The 23,289-nt window shown below is 41.1% G+C and overlaps 1 protein-coding gene across 1 annotated transcript in view; it reads left to right on the forward strand.

Annotated features, from left to right (window-relative positions):
* vps39 (VPS39 subunit of HOPS complex) overlaps positions 1-23,289 on the forward strand; it is a 76,760-nt gene that overhangs the window by 39,902 nt on the left and 13,569 nt on the right. The window contains exons 11-19 of the mRNA XM_078406184.1: positions 3,600-3,729; positions 4,397-4,539; positions 4,994-5,134; positions 7,381-7,522; positions 10,281-10,367; positions 10,648-10,721; positions 11,038-11,136; positions 17,631-17,748; positions 19,190-19,318. Of these exons, the coding sequence (XP_078262310.1) occupies positions 3,600-3,729; positions 4,397-4,539; positions 4,994-5,134; positions 7,381-7,522; positions 10,281-10,367; positions 10,648-10,721; positions 11,038-11,136; positions 17,631-17,748; positions 19,190-19,318 (1,063 nt within the window). The remainder of the gene's footprint in view (positions 1-3,599; positions 3,730-4,396; positions 4,540-4,993; positions 5,135-7,380; positions 7,523-10,280; positions 10,368-10,647; positions 10,722-11,037; positions 11,137-17,630; positions 17,749-19,189; positions 19,319-23,289) is intronic.

The following is a 23,289-nucleotide window of genomic DNA, read 5'->3' on the forward strand; positions in this document are numbered from 1 at the left end:
GATATGTAGCAGATTATTCTGCCCACTTTTCTTTGGGAAATTGTGTAAGGAGGTAAGAGAGAAATAAAAATAGAAAATGCTGAAAACACAGCATCTGTGAAAAGGTAAACAGTTAATGTTTTAAACTGGTCCATTTCTCAGAACTGGGAAAGAGGAAAAATAAGTTTGTTTAATTTGTAATGAATGTTAGGGAGGGATGGTTGTTCTAATGGAAATACCTCTGATAAGATGCAGTCTGCAGATTAAGTTGTAGTGGTCGTCCAGTCGATGGGTTAAGAGGGATAGTGCAAGAGAGCAAACTGGAGAGAAAGCATGAGCAAAGGCTATTAAGTTAGGGCAGTTGGAGAATGAGAATACATGGAGGAAAACCCAACCCCTCCTTGGAAAGGGGAAGGAAAGACTTTGGCAACTATCCATTTCATCAACATAATATTGTACTTCCCCACCTATCCTTTTTATGCACCATCTGCTCTAGTTTCCTTTGTTCACGTCCCCTCTCCTTAATTACTTTCATAAGAATGGTGAGTGTGGAGGAACATGAATGGTAGTAGCAGATAGAAAACTTTGAAATATAGAAATAGTGAGATAGCATTTAAAACATTGTTGGTCTCAGTGGAGAAAAGCTGCTTAATGCACGAGATGCATGCTGCATTGCTGAAGGTTGTAGGATAAAGATTGTGGCGATTGTTCCCACATCCAGTCATAGATCTCTGGGTTTGTAGTGCAGTAATAGCAAAGAAAAATATTACGTCTTTATTCCACAAATCAAGTATTATGATTGGTAGACACATAATGCTGCAGGAATGGGTGACGTTTCAGTTCGAGACCATTCAGAAGAAGGTCTCGACCCAAAAAATCGGCCATTCCTTCTATCCTGTCCTGCTGAGTTACTCCAGCATTTTGTGACTTATCTTTGGTGTAAACCAGTATCTGCAGTTCCTTCCTACATATTACGATTGTAGCTACAGCTGGTTGTTCAAATATCGTTAGTGTGAAACGAGGATGGAAATGGGAAACATTATTTAGTCGGACTTTAAAGTAAGGATCAACTGGAGGTGACAACCGTGCTTAGCAAACTTGATTAAAATCCATGAAGTAATAAGAAAGGTTGAAGGAAGTACAGTTAATATTTACTTTGATGTTCAAAAGGCATTTGAAGAAAGGATTGCTCTCCATGTTGCAGAGGAAATCAAGAGAGATCCAAATAGATGTGTTTAAACTGGCTTTCTCTTTTCAGCCCACAAATTTATTGAACTTTGTCTTAAACCTACTCGGACCCATGGTTCTCTCAGATTGATTGTCTATACAATCAGTAAATTCCACTCTGATGATGAATTCTGGCGCATTAGCTGAAGGGCATTTTTCAAACGTTTCCTTTCATTGTGGCTCTTTTTAATAGAATTGTTCGGTTTGCAGGATTCTTCAGAGGCCATAGATACGGTAGACAATTTTCCCATGGTAAAAATGTCCAAGACTGGAGGGCATAGCTATGGAGTGAGAGGGGGAAAGTTTAATGTAGATCTGCGGGGCAGGTTTCTTTTACACACAGGGTGGGTGCCTTGAACACGTTGCCGGGGGGGGTGGAGGCAGATATGATGGTGACATTTAAGAGGCTTTTCCTCAGGCACGTAGAAGTATGGGGAATGGAGGGATATGGATCATGTACAGGCAGATGAGATCAATTTAACTTGGCACCGTGTTCAGCACAAATATTCATGGTCCTGTGCTTCGATGTTTTATGATTGTTAAGAGTAGGACAGTGAAGCATATTGGTATCCATGCATTTTACCCACCAAATTCCCTCGCCCTCTTGCCCATCATCTCTCCCTTCCAGTACAATTTGCCTTTGTGGCCCAACTTATCATCTCCAGCCTATGGCTTCACCTTCAGCCTTCCCCCTCTGCACCTGGCTCTATCTGCCTCCATTTCTTCATTTTCTTCCACCTATCATCCACCTGTCTATATCTCCCAAATCCACTCCTGCTCCCCACTATCATTTGACCATTATCCTTCACTCCTCAGTCCACCTATCATCAACCAGCATTTGATTTAACACACCTCCCTCTCTTTTTATAGTGACTTTCTTTGCCTAATGTCGGATCTTGGATGAAGGGTCTTCCCGAAATTGTGCCAATTCTTCCCCCCATAGTTGCTGCTCAATCCGCTGAGTTTCTACATTAGTTTGTTTTTTTGCTCCTGATTGCAATCTCCTTTATCTCTCTAAGTATTGGTGTTGGACAAGAGTTGCTGAAGGCTCTTCCAGCTAAAATATATGAATGAAACTTATTTTAGTTAATAAGTTTTTCCATTTCCATTTTTCTTCCATTTTTTATTTCAAACATTTCAGGCTCTCACACTCCTCTTTATAGAATTTGGTTTGTGAGTTTCCTAAAGTACTGCCTCAGTAACACAACCATTGGTATTGCTTACGTATTCATCTCTCTAGGTAAGATCAATATTAGGTAACATTGAATATCTGATTGGGATAAGAATGATCTGTTCCAGTACCACTTCGGTTCACTGGATCTTGTGATCATTAATCCTCCTAGTTTGTACCTTACATGTGAAATATAAAGGACTGGACATAAATTTCTGCAAAGCAAGCTAGTTTCAAAGTTCAGTCAATAAATATGACTTTTGAACATGTATATTATCCTTGTATATTATGCTATATTATATAGCAAATACAGGGACAATGAAAATCTTGCAACAGTACCAAAAGCACTTACTCAGATAACACTTCAAAGCATAATACATAAATTGCACTCATTCTGAAAGACAGCCAAATGAATAATGTACAATAAACAAGATATTAGTGCAAATCATAATCAGAAAACGAGTTCTAAACACGTTTAGAAAAAGAGTCTGATCGTGCATAAATGTGAAATGTATTATGATTAAATAAAAATAATTCAGAATTGAAACCCTCAGTTTTGGGAATGAAAATGAACAAGCACAGTTTTCTCCAGTCAGGCAATGATTCAGCACTCCAGTGCAGTTACTCATTTGATTGCAACAGAATTTTATGCTCTCCCCTTACCCCATCCTCTCTATATTGGGTGGTATAGTGGCACCGCGGCTAGTGCTGCTGGCACAGAGCTCTAGAAGCCAGGATTTCATCATCACCTCGGGTGATGTCTTTGTGAAGTTTGCATTTTTTCTCTGTCACCACTTCGGTTTCTCCAGGAGCTCCTTATTCTCAATGACTTGTGGCATGTTAATTGGCTAATGTATATTGGCTATTCTGTTGGTAATTGGCAAATTAATTAAAGTGAGTAGTTAAAGAGCAAATGAGAGCAGCTTACAGGGCCGAAAGGGAGGATTGGGACTAATGAGAGTTGGGATGGATTGTAATAAATCCTGAATTATGTTGGCGGTGTTTTGGTAGACAAGCCACTGCAAGGCAGGATAGGAGACTAATGTTTTGATCAAGTTGAAGTTCATAAAACATTTACAAAAGAATGGTTTTTTTTCCTGTTTCCACTTTCAAAATCATCTTACACATATTGATTCATGCTTCAGTGCTCTGTGGTCTTTGCTAATCGTGATGGTTCACCTATCCTTGAGTATTTGGCTGAAGAGCTGCCATTTGTTTTCAGAAAATGAAGGATGATGCGGACAGCGACAAATGGCAACAGATTCATCACATTCAGAACCTTTTTGCTTTCAATTTGTTCTGCCAGAAACGCTTCGATGACTCCATGCAGGTTTTTGCTAAGCTTGGCACAGGTAACAATATACCTATATTACTTTTAAATAGATGATGAGTAAGGGGCCAGTATAGGAATGTGGCACTATCATTCCATAGAGTCAGGAATGATGAGAGCATGTAACTAAATGAAAGAAACCGAAACTTTGTTTGCAAACTTATTCTAATTCTTGCTTCCCCTTCTATAATCATAGATGATGATTAGGTCAACCGATTCTCTAATGGAAGCAGAGAATGAGAAGTAGTGGCAAGGGACTTAATAGTTTTGAGAGACTGTCTGAGTCTTGATTTGTGAGAAGAACCAATGTAGTACTGTATATTAGGAAGGACAGAAGTGAGAAAAGGGAGTTCATAATGGGGCCTTCTCCAAATGAAGATGCTTGAAGGAGATGAGGAATGGATCTCAAATATTAACAATTTAAGTGCAACAGGACCCAGTAAGAAGCATTTAATTCAGGCATATTTAAAGCTATAGATATAGATTGGAGTTTTGGGAAATTCTGGATTTAAACAAAAGAAGGGTCTCGACCCGAAACATCACCCATTCCTTCTCTCCAGAGATGCTGCCTGTCGTTACTCGCTGAGTTATTCCAGCATTTTGTGTTTACCTTCGATTTAAACCAGCATCTGCAGCTCTTTCCTACACATGAATTGTGTTATTTTTGTTGAATTTATTTGTTTTGCCAGATCCTACACATGTGATTGGGCTGTACCCAGACTTATTGCCAGCAGACTTCAGGAAACAACTTCAGTACCCAAATCCTCTTCCCACACTATCTACTGCAGAGTTGGAGAAAGCACTTTTAGCACTCATAGACTACTTGACTCAGGTAAATGCTCTAGGAAATCATAATCTACCCAATTTGAATACATATGTAAGGGCCTACAAAGCTTTAAAATAATATATCATGAATGCTCCTGAAAGTTTGGGACTTGTCCATTGGAAAGTTGTTTCAATTTATAAGATGTGTAACTTGAAACAACACAGTATCAGGAATGTCTGAATGTACTGGGGTAGTGGTTGTGGAACAGTAAAGTGAATGCTCTGGAGCAGGAGGGCAGGCAAACTGCTCTGGAGGGTGAATACGGTTAAACTTAAAGTGGCTTGTAACTTCCAGTGAGAAGATGTGTAAATTATCTAATGTTGAGTACACTGGGTATTGTAGAATGAGTCTCCTAGTGATAAGGTAGTAAGATATCTCAGTGGGTTTAAAAACAAATTTGTTTATGGTATTGTAAGGCTTCATTTAATGTATTGTTTATAATTCTTGTCATTCTTCCTAGAAACGAATGCATTTGGTAAAACAGCTGCATGATTCAGATCCCTGTACCACTTCGCCACTCATGGAAGGAATCCCGACCATCAAGTCAAAGAAAAAATTGCTGCAGATTATCGATACAACATTATTAAAGTGTTACCTTCAAGTGAGTAGGGCAAGGCTGTGGCTAAGTAGCGTGGTGTGCTACCTTTAAAGACAAACATAATTGTTACATTTTCTTTCCCCATTTGAGGCGTAACATAGAACAGTACAATGCATGAACAGGTCCTTCGACCCACAATAACTGTGCCGAACATGATGCCAAGACCAATCATATGGATCTGCTTGCATATATCCCTTCATTTCCTGCATATCCACATGCCTATCCACAATTCTGTTAAACACCATTGTCAAATACGTTCCGGGCATTCGCCACCCTCTGTTATTAAAAAAATACCTGCCCCATACATCTTTTTAAAACTTTTCCTCTCTTGCTTCAATGCTATGCCTGTTACTATTTGTTTTTTCCATCCTAGGAAAAAGGATTCTGACTGCCAACTCTATCTATATCTCTCATAATTTTATATACTTCCATCAGGTCTCCCTGCAAACTCTGGCATTGCAGAGAAAACAATCCAAGTTTGTCCAACCTCTCCCTGTAGCTAATACCCCCGATATCATTCCATGCTGACATTTCCGTTTAGTTCCATGGATTTCTATGAACATCAACTTCTATTAAACATGCTTATTCTCTGACTTTTTACCTTTGCTCCCTCCTGCCCGCCCAGTGAAGACGGAGATTTCATGTAAATTTATCTACGGTTAAGCTACAAATTCCCTTCTCTTCCACTGTGGCACCATGATGATATTTTGGCCTCTTTGGTCACCACACTGTATTAACAATACTTGCAATTATTTAGTGTATTTCATGTATTCAAACATCCTGAGATTGTTGTTGGTATTATCAAATAGAGAATGAACCTGAACCATGTGAACTATCAGCACAGTTGGCCATAAACTTGGTTATTTAGAGTAGTTAAAGGAGAGAGAATTATTTGAAGGCTGACATAGAGAAACAAAATGGTTTAATAAGGACATTTTTGAGCAGTTCAAACTACAGCTGCAATGAAGTTGGCAATCTTGGTAGGAAAATTTGGAGGTAAACCGATGTTATTGCATTGGTGATGAAGAAATGTTTGATAGGGTGGAGTGTGACAATTAATTTGAAAACCAGGGTACAATTTTAAACTTGAAGTAAGCATTGGAGACAAAGGGTCTAGGACAGATCTTTGAAGATATACACGCCCAGGAACTTGAAGTTATTCACTCTCCACCACTTATCTGTCGAAAAAGACAGATTTGTAGATCTTTGGCCTTCCTCTTCTAAGGTCAACAATCAATCAGATGATGGATGTCCCTCCTATACTCCGACTCATCATTATCCCTAATTCATCCAACAACAGTGGTGTCATCGACTAATTTAAAGATGGAGATGGAACTGTGTCTGGCTGCACAGTCATGGATGTAGTAACAATACGATAGAATTTTGTTTATCCCAGGAGGGAAATTGAAGGTATCACAAAATGCTGCAGTATCTTAGCAGGTCAGGCAGCATCTAGGAGAGAAGGAATGGGTGACGTTTTGGGTCGAGACCCTTCTTCAGACCCGAAACGTCACCCATTCCTTCACTCCTAGATGCTGCCTGACCTGCTGAGTTGCTCCAGCATTTTGTGATACCTTCGATCTGTACCAGCATCTGCAGTTATTTTCCTACACCAGGAGGGAAATTGATCTGCCAACACAACATAAAACACAAAATACATGAAACATAAAGTGACGAGTGGAAATGATCGTGGATGTGCAAAGATTTGGGGGGAGGGGGTGGTTGGGGAGTCAGTCTACCCCATGGCAGAAGGGGGAGGAGTTGTACAGTTTCATAGCCACAGGGAAGAAGGATCTCCTGTGGCAATTTCTGTACTGCATGTTGGTGGAACCAGTCTGTTTGCTGACGGTACTCCTCAGGTTGACCAGTGTGTCATGGAGGGATGAGCTGTATTGTCCAATAGAAAAGCAGGAGACTGAGCACACTGCCTTGAGGTGTATCACTTTGATTGTTATCAAGGAGGAAGTGTTGTTGCCAATTCGTGCAGATTGTCGTCTGTTGATGAGGAAGTCAAGAATCCAGTTGCAAAGGGATGTGCAGACACCCAGTTCGCCGAGCTTGGTAACAAGGCCAAAGATGATAGCTTCAATCTTCCTATTATCTAACTGGAAGAAATCTTAGCTCATGCAGTTGGACAAGCTGTGTGACGAGGCAGTGGAGGAGCTGAAAAAGATAATGGTGAAGTGGAGCTGTGTGTCGTTAGCATACAAAAAGATTCTTATTCGTGAATGCTGGATGCTGTGTTTCAGACTAATGTGGCACTTGTAGCCCCATTGTTACGGCTGGAAAACAACCATTGTCACATTGAGGAGAGTGAGCATGTCCTGAAGAAAGCGCAGAAGTATAGCGAGCTGATAATTCTGTATGAAAAGAAGGGTCTACACGAGAAAGGTAAAAGTATTATTTTAAATCCATTACATTTCTATTTCCTTGTGTTGGATCAAGAGTAAATGTTCTATAAACAAGTCATCTACATCAGTTATGACAATAAACTAGTCATATACATCAGGGTGTATGATATTCTTTGTTCACATGAAGTATACAGATAGTAATACCTTAGTAGTATAGTACTCTACATGTTGTAGTATAGTTGCTACATGACCTTCGGGCAATGTCCTGGGCCAAAATACCTTTAGCTACTACTTCAAAAATATTCCTTCTGCCCCTGACCATGACACTTCATGGTGAGGAGATTAATTGATGATTGCACAATGCTCAATTCCATACATAGTTCCTTCGAAAGAGCAGACCATTCCTCCATGCAGCAAAGACCTCAACAACATTTGATCAGGGGTTGATGAGTTGGAAGTAAACTGTGACGATTCATGGTTTTCTTCAATGCGAGAGAGTCAAGCTGCATACCTGTGATGTTCAGTGACATTATCATCCCCCACTGTGAACATCTTGTGGGTCACCACTGACCAAAAACTCAATAGACTAGCTACATCAATACCATGGCTACAAAAGCAGATCAGAGATTCGATGACTCGTTTGCTTATACCCCAAAGCCCATCTATCATCTGCCAGACACAGGTCTTTTATAGAATACTTTCCAATTGTCTGGATCAGTGTTTCTCAACCTTTTTAACCTTGTGGAACCCTTGAAATAATTTTCATTTCTCAGGGAACCCCACATAAAAATTCGTCACGTGCAGCTCCTGTCCACTGACCACTAAAGGCCGTTTCACACTTGACGCCGTATAGATGCTAAATATATTCCCTTTGATTATTATACTTTTAAATGACATAACAGGTTGAAGACTTTATTATAATACCCAAGAATTTACCAAGAATATGCCGTATGTGTATAATAAAATTACGAATATGAAATTAAACACAAAAATGGCTCAAAAATGCATTTACATTTGATTAGCAAGGATGTGCATTTCTGCTCTACATTGGTTCTAGTCCTGGGGAAAACAAACCCACATATGATCACTAATTGTAGTAACTTAGAGTATAATGTCATCTTACTTATTGAAGTACATATTGAAGTACTTGTTGAAGTAAATTCACACATAAATTGATAATCAGCCCAAAAAGGTGGCAATTGGCTTTTCTGCTGTGTTTTATATTTTAACCACGTCTTAATTAATTAATATAGTTATATAATCTTGTACTTAAATTTAATATTTACTCATTACGGTTCCACCACTGATTTTCTGGCACTCTTGGTTCCAGAAAATCAAAAAATGGTTTATCCATTTGACCTGACTAAAGGAGGTCACGGCCTCTGTGAAGGGTACAACAGTACCGGAACGGTCCACCTAGGCTGCTGGGGGTGGGGGGGGGGGGGGCGAGATACCGGCCTGCAAAGCCGGCCAAGGAAGTCGGCTATGGGGATGGATGTGCTGTCTCCAGCTGGGCTGGAGTTCCAGAGCCCCGGCCGCAGGTTGCAAATTCAACCCACCGATGAGGTCGAGATTGGCTGCCTTGCCCAGCCTGGGTGCCACATTTTTGGGGAGACTTCCGGGGCGCTGGAGATTTCACGCGGAACCCTTAGCGACCTCTAACGGAACCCTAGTGTTCCGGGGAACCCCGGTTGAGAAACGCTGGTCTGGATGAATGTACCTCCATCAGCATTCGGAACGCTCATTACCTTTCAAGTCAACGCAGTATGCTTGATCAGCACTCCATCCATCTACCTAAGTATTCAATCCTTCTACCTAAGTATTCAATTCAATCCTTCAAGCTTGGTGTTCTTTAGCTGTTGTGTGTCCCATCTACAAAACTTACCAAAAATACTTTAATAGCATCTCTAAAGCTTGTCATCTCCACCACGAAGATCACAAAAGACACAGGGATACCACCGTCTGCAGGTTTCGCTAAGTTGCAAACCATTATTTCTTGGAAATTATTTTAGAAGTCAATGTTCATACCGCTGGGCTGCTAAAAAGCGGTATGAACATTGACTTCTCCAACTTTAGATAGTTCCTCTGTCCCTCTCCCCTCCCACTTCCTGTCTCCACCTATATACCTTTCTTTGTCCCGCTCCCCTGACATCAGTCTGAAGAAGGGTCTCAACCCGAAACGTCACCCAATCCCTATTTCCTAGATGCTGCCTGACCTGCTGAGTTACTCCAGCATTTTGTGATACCTTCGATTTGTACCAGCATCTGCAGTTATTTTCCTATACTATATTTTCATACAAGTCATTTGTATATATATATGCATCTCAAACTAGTGAACTCAGTCCCCCTTTCTTGAGAATGATTTGGAATGGCAATAAATGCTGACCTTGCCATCCATGCACATCCTGTCAATAATAAAAAAGAAAGCTATTTGACATGGTTCTATAAACTTAATTCACCTTGCCAAACTGAGCTTCAAGTCAGTTTTGAAACTTTTTCAATTGATCCAGTCTCAATTGCTTTTTCTTGTATTTGTGTGAAGAATACACAACGCAGTTCTCTGGGATCAGTTTTGAAGTAATTTAATACAAGTAAATAGTTTCTCTCTAACAGTGCTGTTGAATAGTGTAATCATATGATAGGATCACTTTGTATTCATGAATAAAAGACTGGTCTATGGCACATTGTCATAAATTTTAAAAGTTGTGTTGTAGTTGTATTTTCCATTCTAGCTGTGTCTACCACTCCTTACCTTGTTATTGAATAATATTTCATGTACTGTTGTGGTTTCCTTGCAGCTTTGCAAGTCCTGTTGGATCAGGCAAAAAAAGCCAATTCACCATTGAAAGGACATGAGCGAACTGTGCAATACCTGCAAAGACTGGGTTAGTAATCGTTACTCATATGCATATTGATCGCAGAGATTGAGTTTTGAAGCTTGCTGTTGATGAGCACTTCTTTTCAAATGATGTCGTATTAGTACTTAATCTGTGCCCGTAATTAAACTTGCATATTGAAGGTGATGGGAAGGGTTTTTGAGGGTGGCCTTTTGGAGTTTTAGCATTTGAAATGTGATTAATTTTAACTTGTTACAGTTAATTTATGCATTGTATATATTGTAGAATACATTTTCTTGAACCTGCTTTCTGATGTGTTTCTTTGCAGGGAAAGAAAACTTGAAAATTATTTTTGAATTTTCTCTCTGGGTCCTCAAAGCGTGTCCTGACGATGGATTAAAGGTAAGTGTTTGAAATAGACTTCGTTTTGTTTCTTAGTTAATAACACAACATTTTTTTACTCTAATTAACTTCCCATTGATTTCTGCCATCTGCTCTTTATACATGTAATTGTCAATGTTATTTGACATTGGCTGATAGAGTTTAATGGTGACTGGGTGCTATTTGGCAGCAGCACTGTGATAAAGTGTTGGGACTTCATCACAGTGTGGAGTGACAAAATGACGTCTATTTGGAACAGAGTCGCTCCGAGTTTAAGTATCCAGATTAGTTGAGCAAAGAACACAATAAATTGGTTCACATGACTCCTTTTGCTTAGGTATTTACAGAAGATCTCCCTGAAGTGGAAAATCTACCAAGGGACAAAGTATTGGAATTCCTGAAGGAAAGCTGCAAGGACCTTGCTATTCCATATCTGGTAAGGACGGTTCATATCTGGAGATGGTATTAACATGTGTAAGAAGGAACTGCAGATGCTGGTTTAAACCGAAGATAGACACGAAAAGCTGGAGTAACTCAGCGGGGCAGGTAGCATCTCTGGATAGAAGGAATGGGTGACGTTTAGGGTCGAGACCCTTCTTCAGACTGGTTAGGGATAAGGGAAACGAGAGATATAGACTGCGACGTGGAGAGATAAAGACAGGCATGTGAATTTTCCGAATTTCCGCGTTTTTAAAATCCATTTCCCATAATCTTTGCATGGTTTCCGCGTTTTTCACTTTGCCAAATAAACGGAGAAGTCGGATCGAAAAGAAAAAAAAATGATGTACAGACTTGTAATGAACACTGGGTTTCGCGAGAAATCCCCCCCACGCGCCCTGGAAGTCTCCCCGGAAATGTGGCACCTAGGTTGGGCAGGGCAGCCAATCTCGACCTCATCGATGCTTCCATGGCCAATTTGTCAATTCAGCCGCTAGAGGTCGCTAGAGGTTCCACAAGAAATCCCCCCGACCTGAAAGTCTACCCGAAAATGTGGCACATAGGCTGGGTAAGGCAGCCAATCTCGACCTCATCGGGACTTCCACGGCCGATCGGTGGGTTGAATTTGCAACCTGCGGCCAAGGCTCTGGAACTCCAGCCCAGCTGGAGCCAGCAAATCTATCCCCATAGCTGTCTTCCTTGGCCTGTTGGATAAACCAGCAAAGCTCTGGAAAATCAGTGGTGGAACTGCAATGAGTAAATATTAAATTTAAGTGCAAGATTATATAACTAAATTAATTAAGACAGAGTTAAATTATAAAACAGAGCAGAAAAGCCAATTGCCACCTTTTTGGGCTGATTATCAATTAATGTGCGAATTTACTTCAAAATGTTATCAATGTACAGTGACATATTCACGTTATTTTGTAATGTCTGTTTTTACTTTGAAATGCACTAAAAGAGGCTTGAAACTGGTAATTTTGTGTGTAAATTTTCAAATTTCCGTTTTTTTGACTCCCGTTCTACGCCTCGCGCAAGCGGTCAGCTCGTTTCCTTTTTTTTGCCTCACTCACATGCCTGTAAAGAACAATGAATGAAAGTTATGCAAAAAAGTAATGATGATAAAGGAAACGGCCATTGTTAGCTGTTTGTAGGGTGAAAACGAGAAGCTAGTGGGGGAGCGATAGAGAGAGAGGGAATGCCGGGGCTACCTGAAGTGAGCGAAATCAATATTCATACCACTCGGCTGGAAGCTGCCCAAGCGAAATATGAAATGCTGTTCCAAATTGCGTTTAGCCTCACTCTGACAATGGAGGAGATCCAGGACAGAAAAGTCTGTGTAGGAATGGGAAGGAGAATTAAAGTGTCCAGCAACCGGGAGATCAGGTAGCTTCAGGCGAGCTGAGCGAAGGTGTCCCGCGAAACGATCACCCAGTCTGCGTTTGGTCTCGCCGATGTATAAGAGTCCACATCTTGAACAACGGATACAGTAGATGAGGTTGGAAGAGGTGCAAGTGAACCTCTGCCTAACCAGAAAGGACTGTCGGGGTCCCTGGGCAGAGTGGACGGAGGAGGTATAGCGACAGGTGTTGCATCTTCTGCGGTTACAGGGGAAGGTACCTGGGGAGGGGGTGGTTTGGATGGGAAGGGATGAGTTAACCAGGGAGTTGCGGAGGGAACAGTCTGCAGAAGGTGGAAAGGGGTGGAGATGGGAAAATGTGGCTGGTAGTGGAATCCCGTTGGAGGTGCCAGAAATTTTGGAAGATTATGTGTTGTATGCGACGGCTGATGGGGTGGAAGGTAAGGACCAGGGGGGCTCTGTCTCTGTTGCGACTAGGGGGAGCAAGGGCGGTGCTGCGGGGTACCGAGGAGACACGGATGAGGGCCTCATCTATGATGAGAGTGGGGAACCCCCGTTCCCTAAAGAATGAGGACATCTCTGATGTCCTAGTATGGAACACCTCATCTTGGGTGCAGATGTGGTGTAGACGGAGGAATTGGGAGTTGGGGATAGAGGTATTAACATTAATTGAAGTGATGTGCCAACTTTACTAACAGCCTGTATAAACATGTCACTTGGCTTTCACACACCCACACGTCCCAGCCCAACCCTCCTCCCCCCCCCCCCCCCCCCCCCCCCCCACCCTCCAGGTGATGCACATCGACAAGGGTGGAGGAGCAACTGATGGGGATGGAAATATAAAAAATACACTGCATTGTTCCATAACCTCAAGAAAAATAACCTTGCAGCCAGTTTGGAGTAACTTTGCATACCTTTGGAGCTGCTGTTATTATTGTCATATTGAAAGCATGCACAGCAGGCTCTCTTGGTGGCGATGAGACAATGGCTGAAGCTGTATTAATGGTGTTGATTGGAAGATGAGGATTGGCCAGAAAGGCAGGATAACTCTTGCTCTTCAAAATATCACAGCCCACCTGAGGGGGTGGAGTGGCTTTCAACCAACATGTTTCACAGTAGCAATATTATGAGCTTATACATTTGCAAAGGCGTATGGAGAATTCAAGCTTAAGCTCCTTTATCTCTATACATTTTTGGCAACCAAAGATATGGGTTGAAAGATGAGAGTTAAATTTCAATGAATACCTTGGTGCCTGCCCAACATCTCCATTGGCTAACACCCTCTTTTGTTAAAAAAATAAAGGTTCATTTCCAGAGCCATTGGTTCCTCACAGTGTACTACATTATGTTTGGTCAAAATATTTGTGCGAGGATTACAAAACTGCCTTTACTCTACAAATAATGTATCCCTTTATTGTAGATTTAAATAAATATGTGTTTACTGCAGGTTTAATGACACCCAATTTAGCAATCTCTGGTACATTCTGGTTCACCCTCTTGCATCCATCAATGCTAGTTTCCCTTCCATTGGCACTTTTCCATGTATTTGCAGCAGATACCACACCTGCCCTTTTTGTTCTCCCCATCAACCATAAACACTTCTAGATGAAATAACTTTTGCGCACTACTTCCAATTTAATATGCTGCATTCATGCTCAAAATATTTCCTCTGCAATAGGGAAACTAATCACAGATTGCACATCTGCATTGCAAAGTACCTTTGTAAAATGTGCAACGGTGACCCATAACTATTTGTCTGTCACTCCAAGTGCACATGTTACTTGCGCTATATCGACCTTCAGCCTCTTACAATGTGCCAATGAAGCCTTACTTACATCAGCACCAGACCTACCTACCTTTTGCTATCTACAGATGCTTTTACCGCCTTTTATCTTGTTACATTTTTGTCATTTAATCTCTCCTGTCCTGAATCTATCACAGAGATCATAAATGACATGGATGAAAATGTAGATGGATTGGTTAGTAAATTTGCAGACAAAACGATAATTGGTAGAATTGCGGCAATGAAGGCGGCTGTCCAAAGATACAGTAAAATGTAGATCAGCTACAGTTATGGGCGGAGAAATGCTAGGCTGAGTTTAATCTGGGCAAGTGCGAGGTGTTGTATTTTGGGAGGTCAAACAAAAGAGGAAAAGTATACAGCAAATGGCAGAATCTTTAGCAGCATTGAGGTACAGAGGGACATTGGAGTCCAGGTACTTAGCTCCCTGAAAGTGGCAACACAAATAGATGTAGTGGTTAAACAAAGGTTTATAGTATGCTAATCTTCGTTGGTTTTGGCATTGAATATAAGGGTCAGGGAGTCGTGTTGCAACTTTATAACACTTTATTTACACTGCATTTGGAATATTGTGTGCAGTTTTGGTTGCACCATTACAGGAAGGATATGGAGATTTTGGTGAGGGTGCAGAAAGGTTTTACCAGGATGCTGCATTGATTAAAAGGTATGCGATAAAGAGAGGTTGGATTGTTTTCTCTGGAGTCCAGAGGCTGATGGGAGTCCTGACGGAGGTTTATAAAGTTATGAGAGGCATGGATAGGATAGACAATCAGATCATTTTCCCAGGGTGAAGATGTCAAATACTTGAGGGCATACTTTTAAGATGAGAGTGGGAACGTTTAAAGGAAATGTGCAGATGTTTGTCGACGTAGTGGTCAGTGCCTGGCAGATGATGCCAGGGGTAGTAATGGAATCAGATATGATAGAGCATTTACGAGGTTTTTAGATGGTTGCATGGATATGCAGGGAATGGAGGGATATGTATCATGTGCAGGCAGAAGGAATTAGTTTAATTTGGCAGACACAAAATGCTGGAGTAACTCAGTGGATCAGACAGCATCTCTTGAGAGAAGGAATGGGTGACATTTCGGGTCGAGACCCTTCTTCAGACTGAATCAGTCTGAAGAAGGGTCTCGACCCGAAATGTCACCCGTTCCTTCTCTCCAGAGATGCTGCCTGATCCGCTGAGTTACTCCAGCATTTTGTGTCTACCTTCGATTTAGACCAGCAACTGCAGGTTTTTTCCTACACAGTTTAATTTGGCATGTCTGTTTGGCACAGATATCATGGGTCAAAGGGTCTGTTTGTGTGCTGGACTGATCTATGTTCTATGTATTTAATTTTTCTTGCCTCCCTTCTCTGCAAGTTAAGACATTTTATATAACTTTTTTCACTGTTCTGATGAAAGGACATTAATTGAAATGTTAACACTGTTTCTCTCTTCCTAAACTATCTAACCTGAGTTACAGGAATTTGTTTAACTTCAGAGTTCTAGCATCTGTAGAATTTTGATTTGGGATTAGAGCACTGTGGATAATTGCATGAACTGATGTAAACCTTATTAATGGCTCCCCTCTTGGCCATGCTTCCACCACATGTTCTGCTTCATCCGCTCCTTATTACCAAATTGAAGATTACTCTGCTTTCTTTCTTCTGCAGCCTCTTTAAGCTTTTTTCCTTAATGAGCGCAGCTTGTGTTTAATTTAAAACAAACATAGAATGGATTACAATTCTGAAGGTGCTCTCGGGTTTGATTTCTGTGGCATATCTCGTTGTACCCCTGGGTACAATGACAATAAAGATATATTGTATTGTATTGTATTGTATTGTATAACATAATTTCAGTATTTCCTAGTCATCGAGTCTTACAGCGTGGAAATAGGTCCTTCAGCCCAACTTTCCCACACCGGCCAACATGTCCCATCTACACCAGTCCCACCTGCCTGCGTTTGGCTCATACCCCTCTAAACCTGTCTTTTACATGTACCTGCCTAATGTTTCTTAAAAGTTACAATATTACCTTAAGCCTATGTCCTCTGGTTCTCGATTCCCCTATTCTGGGCAAGAGACTCTACTTCTACCCGTTCTATTTCTTTCATGTTTTTGTACCCCTCTATAAGATCACCCCTCATCCTCCTATGCTCCAAGGAATAGCCTGCTCAATCTCTCCCGAAAGCTCAGGCCCTCGAGTCCTGGCAACATCCTCGTAAATCTCGTCTGCACCCTTTCCAACTTGACAATATCTTTTCTTGCCCAAAACTGAACACAATACTCTAAATGCAGCCTCACCAACTCTTATACAACTGCAACATAACCTCCCAACGTCTATACTCAACAATCTGACTAATGAAGGCCAATGTTCCAAAAGCCCTTTTGACCACCGTATCGACCTGTGAATCCATTTTCAACGAACTATGTACCTGTACTCCGAGATCCCCTCTGCTCCCCAGAGCCCTACCATCCACTGTGCAGATCCTGCCCATGTTGGTGCTCCCAAAATGCAACACCTCACATTTCTCTGTATTAAATTCCATCAACCATTCCTCCGCCCACCTGCCCAACCGATCAATATCACTCACCTTTGTGTCATCTGCAAACTTGCTAATCATGCCATGTAAGTTTGCATCCAAATCATTGATATAGATGATAAACAGCAATGGGACCAGCACCAAACTGCGAGGCACACCACTCGTCACAGGCCTCCAATCCAAAAAGCAACCTTCTAAAATTACCCCCTCATTCCTTCCACGGAGACAATTTTCTATCCATTCAGCTATCTTTCCTTGAATCGCAGGGAATCTAACTTTCCAGAGCAGCCTGCCATGCGGAACCATATCGAATGCCTTACTGGAATCCATGTATACAACGTCTACAGCTCTGCCTTCATTGACCTTTTTGGTTACATGCTCAAAAAACAATCAGATTCGTGAGGCACAACCTCCCACGTACAAAACCATGTTGACTATCCCTAATCAGCCCTTGTCCATCTAAATGTACCCATATCCTATCCCTCAGAATACTCACGTAACTTTCTGATCACAGATGTTAAGCCTATTGGCCTGTCGTTTCCAGCCTTTTCCTTGCAGCCCTTTTTGAATAGAGGCACAACATTTGCCACCCTCCAGTCTTCCGGCACCTCGCCTGTATTTATTGACGACTCATAATTCTCATCCAGAAACTATATTTCACTATAATTCTTTGTGTAAACTGATACAGTGAGAATTGGCAGTATGTCGTCACTTTGGACCTGAGATGCAGTTCATCATTACCCTCTTTCCAATCAATTGCTATGTTAGGTCTTTGTGATTATTTTGTTTATCTTCTTTCCAAGGAACACATCATTTATACCTGGGATGAAACGGGGTCAGTCTTCCACAACTGCCTGATCCAATTATACCGTGAAAAAGTACAAGCCCTCATGAAGGACTACCTGAACTCTCTACCTGAGGGTAAGGACCAGGACTGCAGAGGATCTCTGCTGCGCAGCAATGCGTTTTCCTCAGTTGTGAACAAAATGATTTGGTTTATGTTTCCAATTTTTCACCCCTTCTTTCATGAAAGGACTTCCTTGAAGAATTTCACTGATCACCATTGTGGTGATGTTGCACTGATCTCCATTGCTCACAACTCGGTGCATCTAATCGCATAAATATGACTCCCAGCCAATTCTGCATTACCAATGTACCATAATATTGTGAGAGGTAGAACTAAACAATCATCTTCCACAGCTGCTCTAACCAATAGCAAGAATATTACATTGTCACGTTGTCCTCCTTCCTTTCAAAGAAAATTATACCAGGTTACATTTTAAGTGGAAAGTGAATAATGTAACTCTCGGAAGTGGCAATGAATTTTGCATCATTTGACTTCTTGTCGGTTCCCCTTTTTCTCTTGTATCTTTCCTCCTCTAACCTTTAACGTTGATTGGATATACAGTTATGAGATTTATGAAAATGAGAGGATATATGAATAAAGGTGTCTTCAATACAGAGTGTGGTGCAACAGTCTAGCTAGTAGAACTGTTGGCTCACAGCATTGGAGATCTGCTTTCAATCCCGACCTCAAGTGCTGTTTGGAATCTCCCTATGACTGCATTGGTTTCCTCTGGATGTTCCAGTTCTCTCCCACATTCCAAAGATGTGCGGGATGGTAGGTTAATTGGCCTCTAAATTGCCTCCTGTGTGCAGGTGAGTGGTAGAATCTGGGAAGAATCGTGGAGAGATTTTTTTTTAAATGGGTTTAATGTTGGATTAGCGTAAATGGATGGGTGATTGTCGAGACAGACTGGAGAGCTGAAGTCCCTGTTTCCATGCTGCATGTCTCTAAGATTAAGGTAGCCAATATTTACCACTCTTTAGGGCAATTGCCATTAGCTGTTTTATGTAAACATTTTTGACGGGATGTTTAAATGTTCTTATTTCAAATAGCTGTTTGCAATATAACACATTACAATTCAATTTTAAAACTTCTCATAAGCTGTGTATTCAACAGTGCCAAAGATCAGAGATCATACTTGGCATATGTTCATAAGTTGTAGAAGCAGAATGAGGTCATTCGGGCTATCAAGTCTTCTCGGTCATTCAATCATGGCTGATCTACTTTTCCCACTCAACCTCAAATGATTCCATTACCTTATTTCAAAAGAGAACAAGGCAATTACTCCTTATTCCTAGTATTTATTGTGTAAGCGGAGTTATAAAAATAGATTATCTGGGTGGTTGAGGGAGCTTTATTTGCCCAAATTGGATGCCACATTTCCTATATTACAAGATACTTTATTGGCTGTAAAGTGCTTTGGAACACCCTGAATTGCGTTTCCTTTCTCTAATAACATGCATGTTTTATAACAAATGGATTATAATTGTGTTGAGTTGGGTTGTTTATTTGCAGATGAGATCCCAGTTCCTGCTGGAAAGGAAGAAGGGGAGTTGGGAGAATATAGAAACAAGCTATTGGCATTTTTGGAGATCTCATCACATTATCAGCCCAGCAAGCTCATCAGTGACTTCCCATTTGATGGTGAGTAATCACATATCTAGTATAAAATGCACCTTTTGTTGTTTTGTGGCTCTCAGAATTTTGCTAGGTTTAAGAAAGTAATCTGCCAAATAGTAGACATTTTGCCCAAAAGTTTTAATTTGGTGGATAATGCTAAAAAGCTTTTAACAGTTCAAATCGATGTTCGCTTTCTTTACATTTTTTATCAGTAATAGAGTGTTGCCAGTTTAATCTACAAGTGCCATTTATGTTTTTTGTATTGGTTTATAATTGTCACGTGTACCAAAATACAGTGAAACTCTTTGTTTGCCTTTTGCATGATTTTTGTTTCGTTTCCACAAACTTCTTGTTTAATGCTTTATTGACCAATAGTTGAAATGAGAAACGGCATCAGGTTTAAAAATCCTAGCCTGTTTATTAATGATAAGAATCCCCTTTTGTGGTTGCAAACCTTTCAAAATGGAAGCACAATGGTTACCAAATGACCAGCTTTTCATGGAAACATAGAAAATAGGTGCAGGAGTAGGCCTTTTGGCCCTTCGGCCATTCAATATCATGGCTGATCATCCAAAATCAGTACCCCACTCCTTTTCCCCCCATATCCCTTGATCTGTTAGCCCAAAGAGCTGTAGCTAATTCTCTCTTGAAAACATCCAGTGAATTGGCCTCCACTGCCTTCTGTGGCAGAGAATTCCACAGATTCATAACTCCGGGTGAAAAAGTTTTTCCTCATTGCAGTCCTAAATGGTCTACCCCTTATTCTTAAACTTTCAGCTTGCAATGTCTATTTACACCTTTCAATCTTCTAAGAATTCTATTATTTTACGCATACTGTGCATACAGCACAGGTGTAAGTTTATGTCATAGGAGCAGAATTGGTCCATTTGGCCCATCAAGTCTACTCTGCCATTCAGTCATGGCTGATGTATCTTTCCCCCTCAACCCCATTCTCCTGCCTTCTCCACGTAACCTTTTTTCATCAAAAATCTGTCAATCTCCGCTTTAAAAATACCCAGAGACTTGTTCTCCACAATTGTCTGTGGCAATGAATTCCACAGATTCACCACTCTCTAGTGAAAGAAATTCCTCCTCATCTTTCTAAAGGTACGTCCTTTTATTCTGAGGCTGTGCCTTCTGGTCCTAGACTCTCCCACTAGTGGTATTTTGGTACACGTGACAATTATAAACCAATACAAAATACATAAATGGCACTTGTAGATTAAACTGGCAACACTCTATTACTGATTAAAAAAAATGTTTAGAAAGGAAACATCGATTTGAACTGTTAAATGCTTTTTAGCATTATCCACCAAATTAAAACTTTCACTCTATCCAGGCCTTTCATTATTCAGTAAGTTTAAATGAGATCCCCCCTCATCCTTCTAAACTTCAGCGAGTATCGGCCCAGAGCTGTCAAATGCTCATCAATGGGCAAAATTAGAGCACATGGTATTGGGGATAGGGTACTGACTTGGATAGAAAATTGGTTGACAGACAGAAAGCAAAGAGTGGGGATAAATGGGTCCCTTTCGGAATGGCAGGCAGTGACCAGTGGGGTACCGCAAGGTTCGGTGCTGGGACCCCAGCTATTTACGATATACATTAATGACTTAGATGAAGGGATTAAAAGTACCATTAGCAAATTTGCAGATGATACTAAGCTGGGTGGTAGTGTGAATTGTGAGGAAGATGCAATAAGGCTGCAGGGTGACTTGGACAGGTTGTGTGATTGGGCGGATACATGGCAGATGCAGTTTAATGCAGATAAGTGTGAGGTTATTCACTTTGGAAGTAAGAATAGAAAGGCAGATTATTATCTGAATGGTGTCAAGTTAGGAAGAGGGGATGTTCAACGAGATCTGGGTGTCCTCGTGCATCAGTCACTGAAAGGAAGCATGCAGGTACAGCAGGCAGTGAAGAAAGCCAATGGAATGTTGGCCTTCATAACAAGAGGAGTTGAGTATAGGAGCAAAGAGGTCCTTCTACAGTTGTACCGGGCCCTGGTGAGACCGCACCTGGAGTACTGTGTGCAGTTTTGGTCTCCAAATTTGAGGAAGGATATTCTTGCTATTGAGGGCGTGCAGCGTAGGTTCACTAGGTTAATTCCCGGAATGGCGGGACTGTCGTATGTTGAAAGGCTGGAGCAATTAGGCTTGTATACACTGGAATTTAGAAGGATGAGGGGGGATCTTATTGAAACATATAAGATAATTAGGGGATTGGACACATTAGAGGCAGGAAACATGTTCCCAATGTTGGGGGAGTCCAGAACAAGGGGCCACAGTTTAAGAATAAGGGGTAGGCCATTTAGAACGGAGATGAGGAAGAACTTTTTCAGTCAGAGAGTGGTGAAGGTGTGGAATTCTCTGCCTCAGAAGGCAGTGGAGGCCAGTTCGTTGGATGCTTTCAAGAGAGAGCTGGATAGAGCTCTTAAGGATAGCGGAGTGAGGGGGTATGGGAACGGGGTACTGATTGAGAGTGATCAGCCATGATCGCATTGAATGGCGGTGCTGGCTCGAAGGGCTGAATGGCCTACTCCTGCACCTATTGTCTATATGCTAACCAAATCATCCTTGGGATCCTTCATGTAAGTCTCCTCTGGACCCTCTCCAACACATCTCTCCTCAGACATGGGGCACAAATTGCTCACCATATTCCAAATGTGGCCTGTCCAGTGTCTTATAAAGCCTCAGCATTATATCTCTACTTTTATATTATAGTCCTTTCGAAATGAATGCTGACATTGCATTTGCCTTCCGAACTACCGATTCAACTTGCAAATTAACCTATTGGAGATCCTGCACCAACACTCCCAAGTCCCTTTGCGCATCCGATTTCTGAATCCTCTCACCATTTAGAAAATAGTCTAAGCCTTTATTCCTACTTCCAAAGTGCATGATCGCACACTCTACTACCTGTATTCTATCTGCTACTTCTTTGCTCACTCTCCCAACCTTTACAAGTCCTCTGTAGACTCCCTGCTTCCTGTACTCTACCCGGCTCTCCAGCTATCTTTGTATCATCTGCAAACTCTGCCACCAACCCATTAATTCCATCATGCAAATCATTAATAAACAACATGAAGAGTTGTGGACCCAACACCGATCCCCCACTAGTCTCCGGCAGCCAACCAGAAAAGGCCCCCTTTATTCCCATTATTTGCCTTCTCCCATACAGCCACGCTTCTATCCATGCTAGTATCTTTACTCTAATACCATGGGCTTTCATCTTGTTTAGCGGCATCACATACAACACTTTATCAAAGGCCTTCTGAAAATCCAAGTAAACAACATCCACTGACTCTCCTTAGTCTATCCTGCTAGATTTGGATTGATACAGGTGCTGTGAGGCTGCATTCATAGATGCATTCGTGATTTATACAGGCATTGTTACGTCAAGCACTTTTTCACCTCTTGCACAATTAGGGCAAGGAACGGAGAAAGCATGCAAGTTAAAGTTGTATGTTGATTTTAGTTAGTCTGGCCAGCTAAGAAGGTTGGTTTTGTTCCTCGATGTTTTAATTTAATTTTAAGTTTGCAATATGGCTCTTTGATAGTTACAGTTTAACAGTTTGATAGCTTCATAATATTCTGATTGTGCCCCTTACAAACGTGATTCAAAATGGATCAAAATTTATGTTAAAGCTGGAAACCCAGAAACTCGATAGTCTGATCATCAACCAAACTCTTATTCAACACTGATGCTGACAGGCATCAATATAAGCATCAGTCTGTGTAATAAATGTTGAAGTACTTGTGACATGAAGGAATGGTTTATATTCTTTCAAACGTGCAGTCCACAAGGATAACTTACAACAAAATAAATCGAGTAATACACTAATGGGATTGCTGTGAGAACCAGCGTTAATGGGCTGAATGACGGTCTCCTACACGATAAAGAAATGTAGGATTCAAGAGGCATCACTGAAGATTGCAAATATCACAGATTTAAGAAATATTTAAGAAAGAAGGAAGACAGAAAGCAGGAAATTA

The sequence above is a fragment of the Rhinoraja longicauda genome, chromosome 10 (genome assembly GCF_053455715.1).
Source record: "Rhinoraja longicauda isolate Sanriku21f chromosome 10, sRhiLon1.1, whole genome shotgun sequence".
Lineage (NCBI taxonomy): Eukaryota > Metazoa > Chordata > Chondrichthyes > Rajiformes > Arhynchobatidae > Rhinoraja > Rhinoraja longicauda.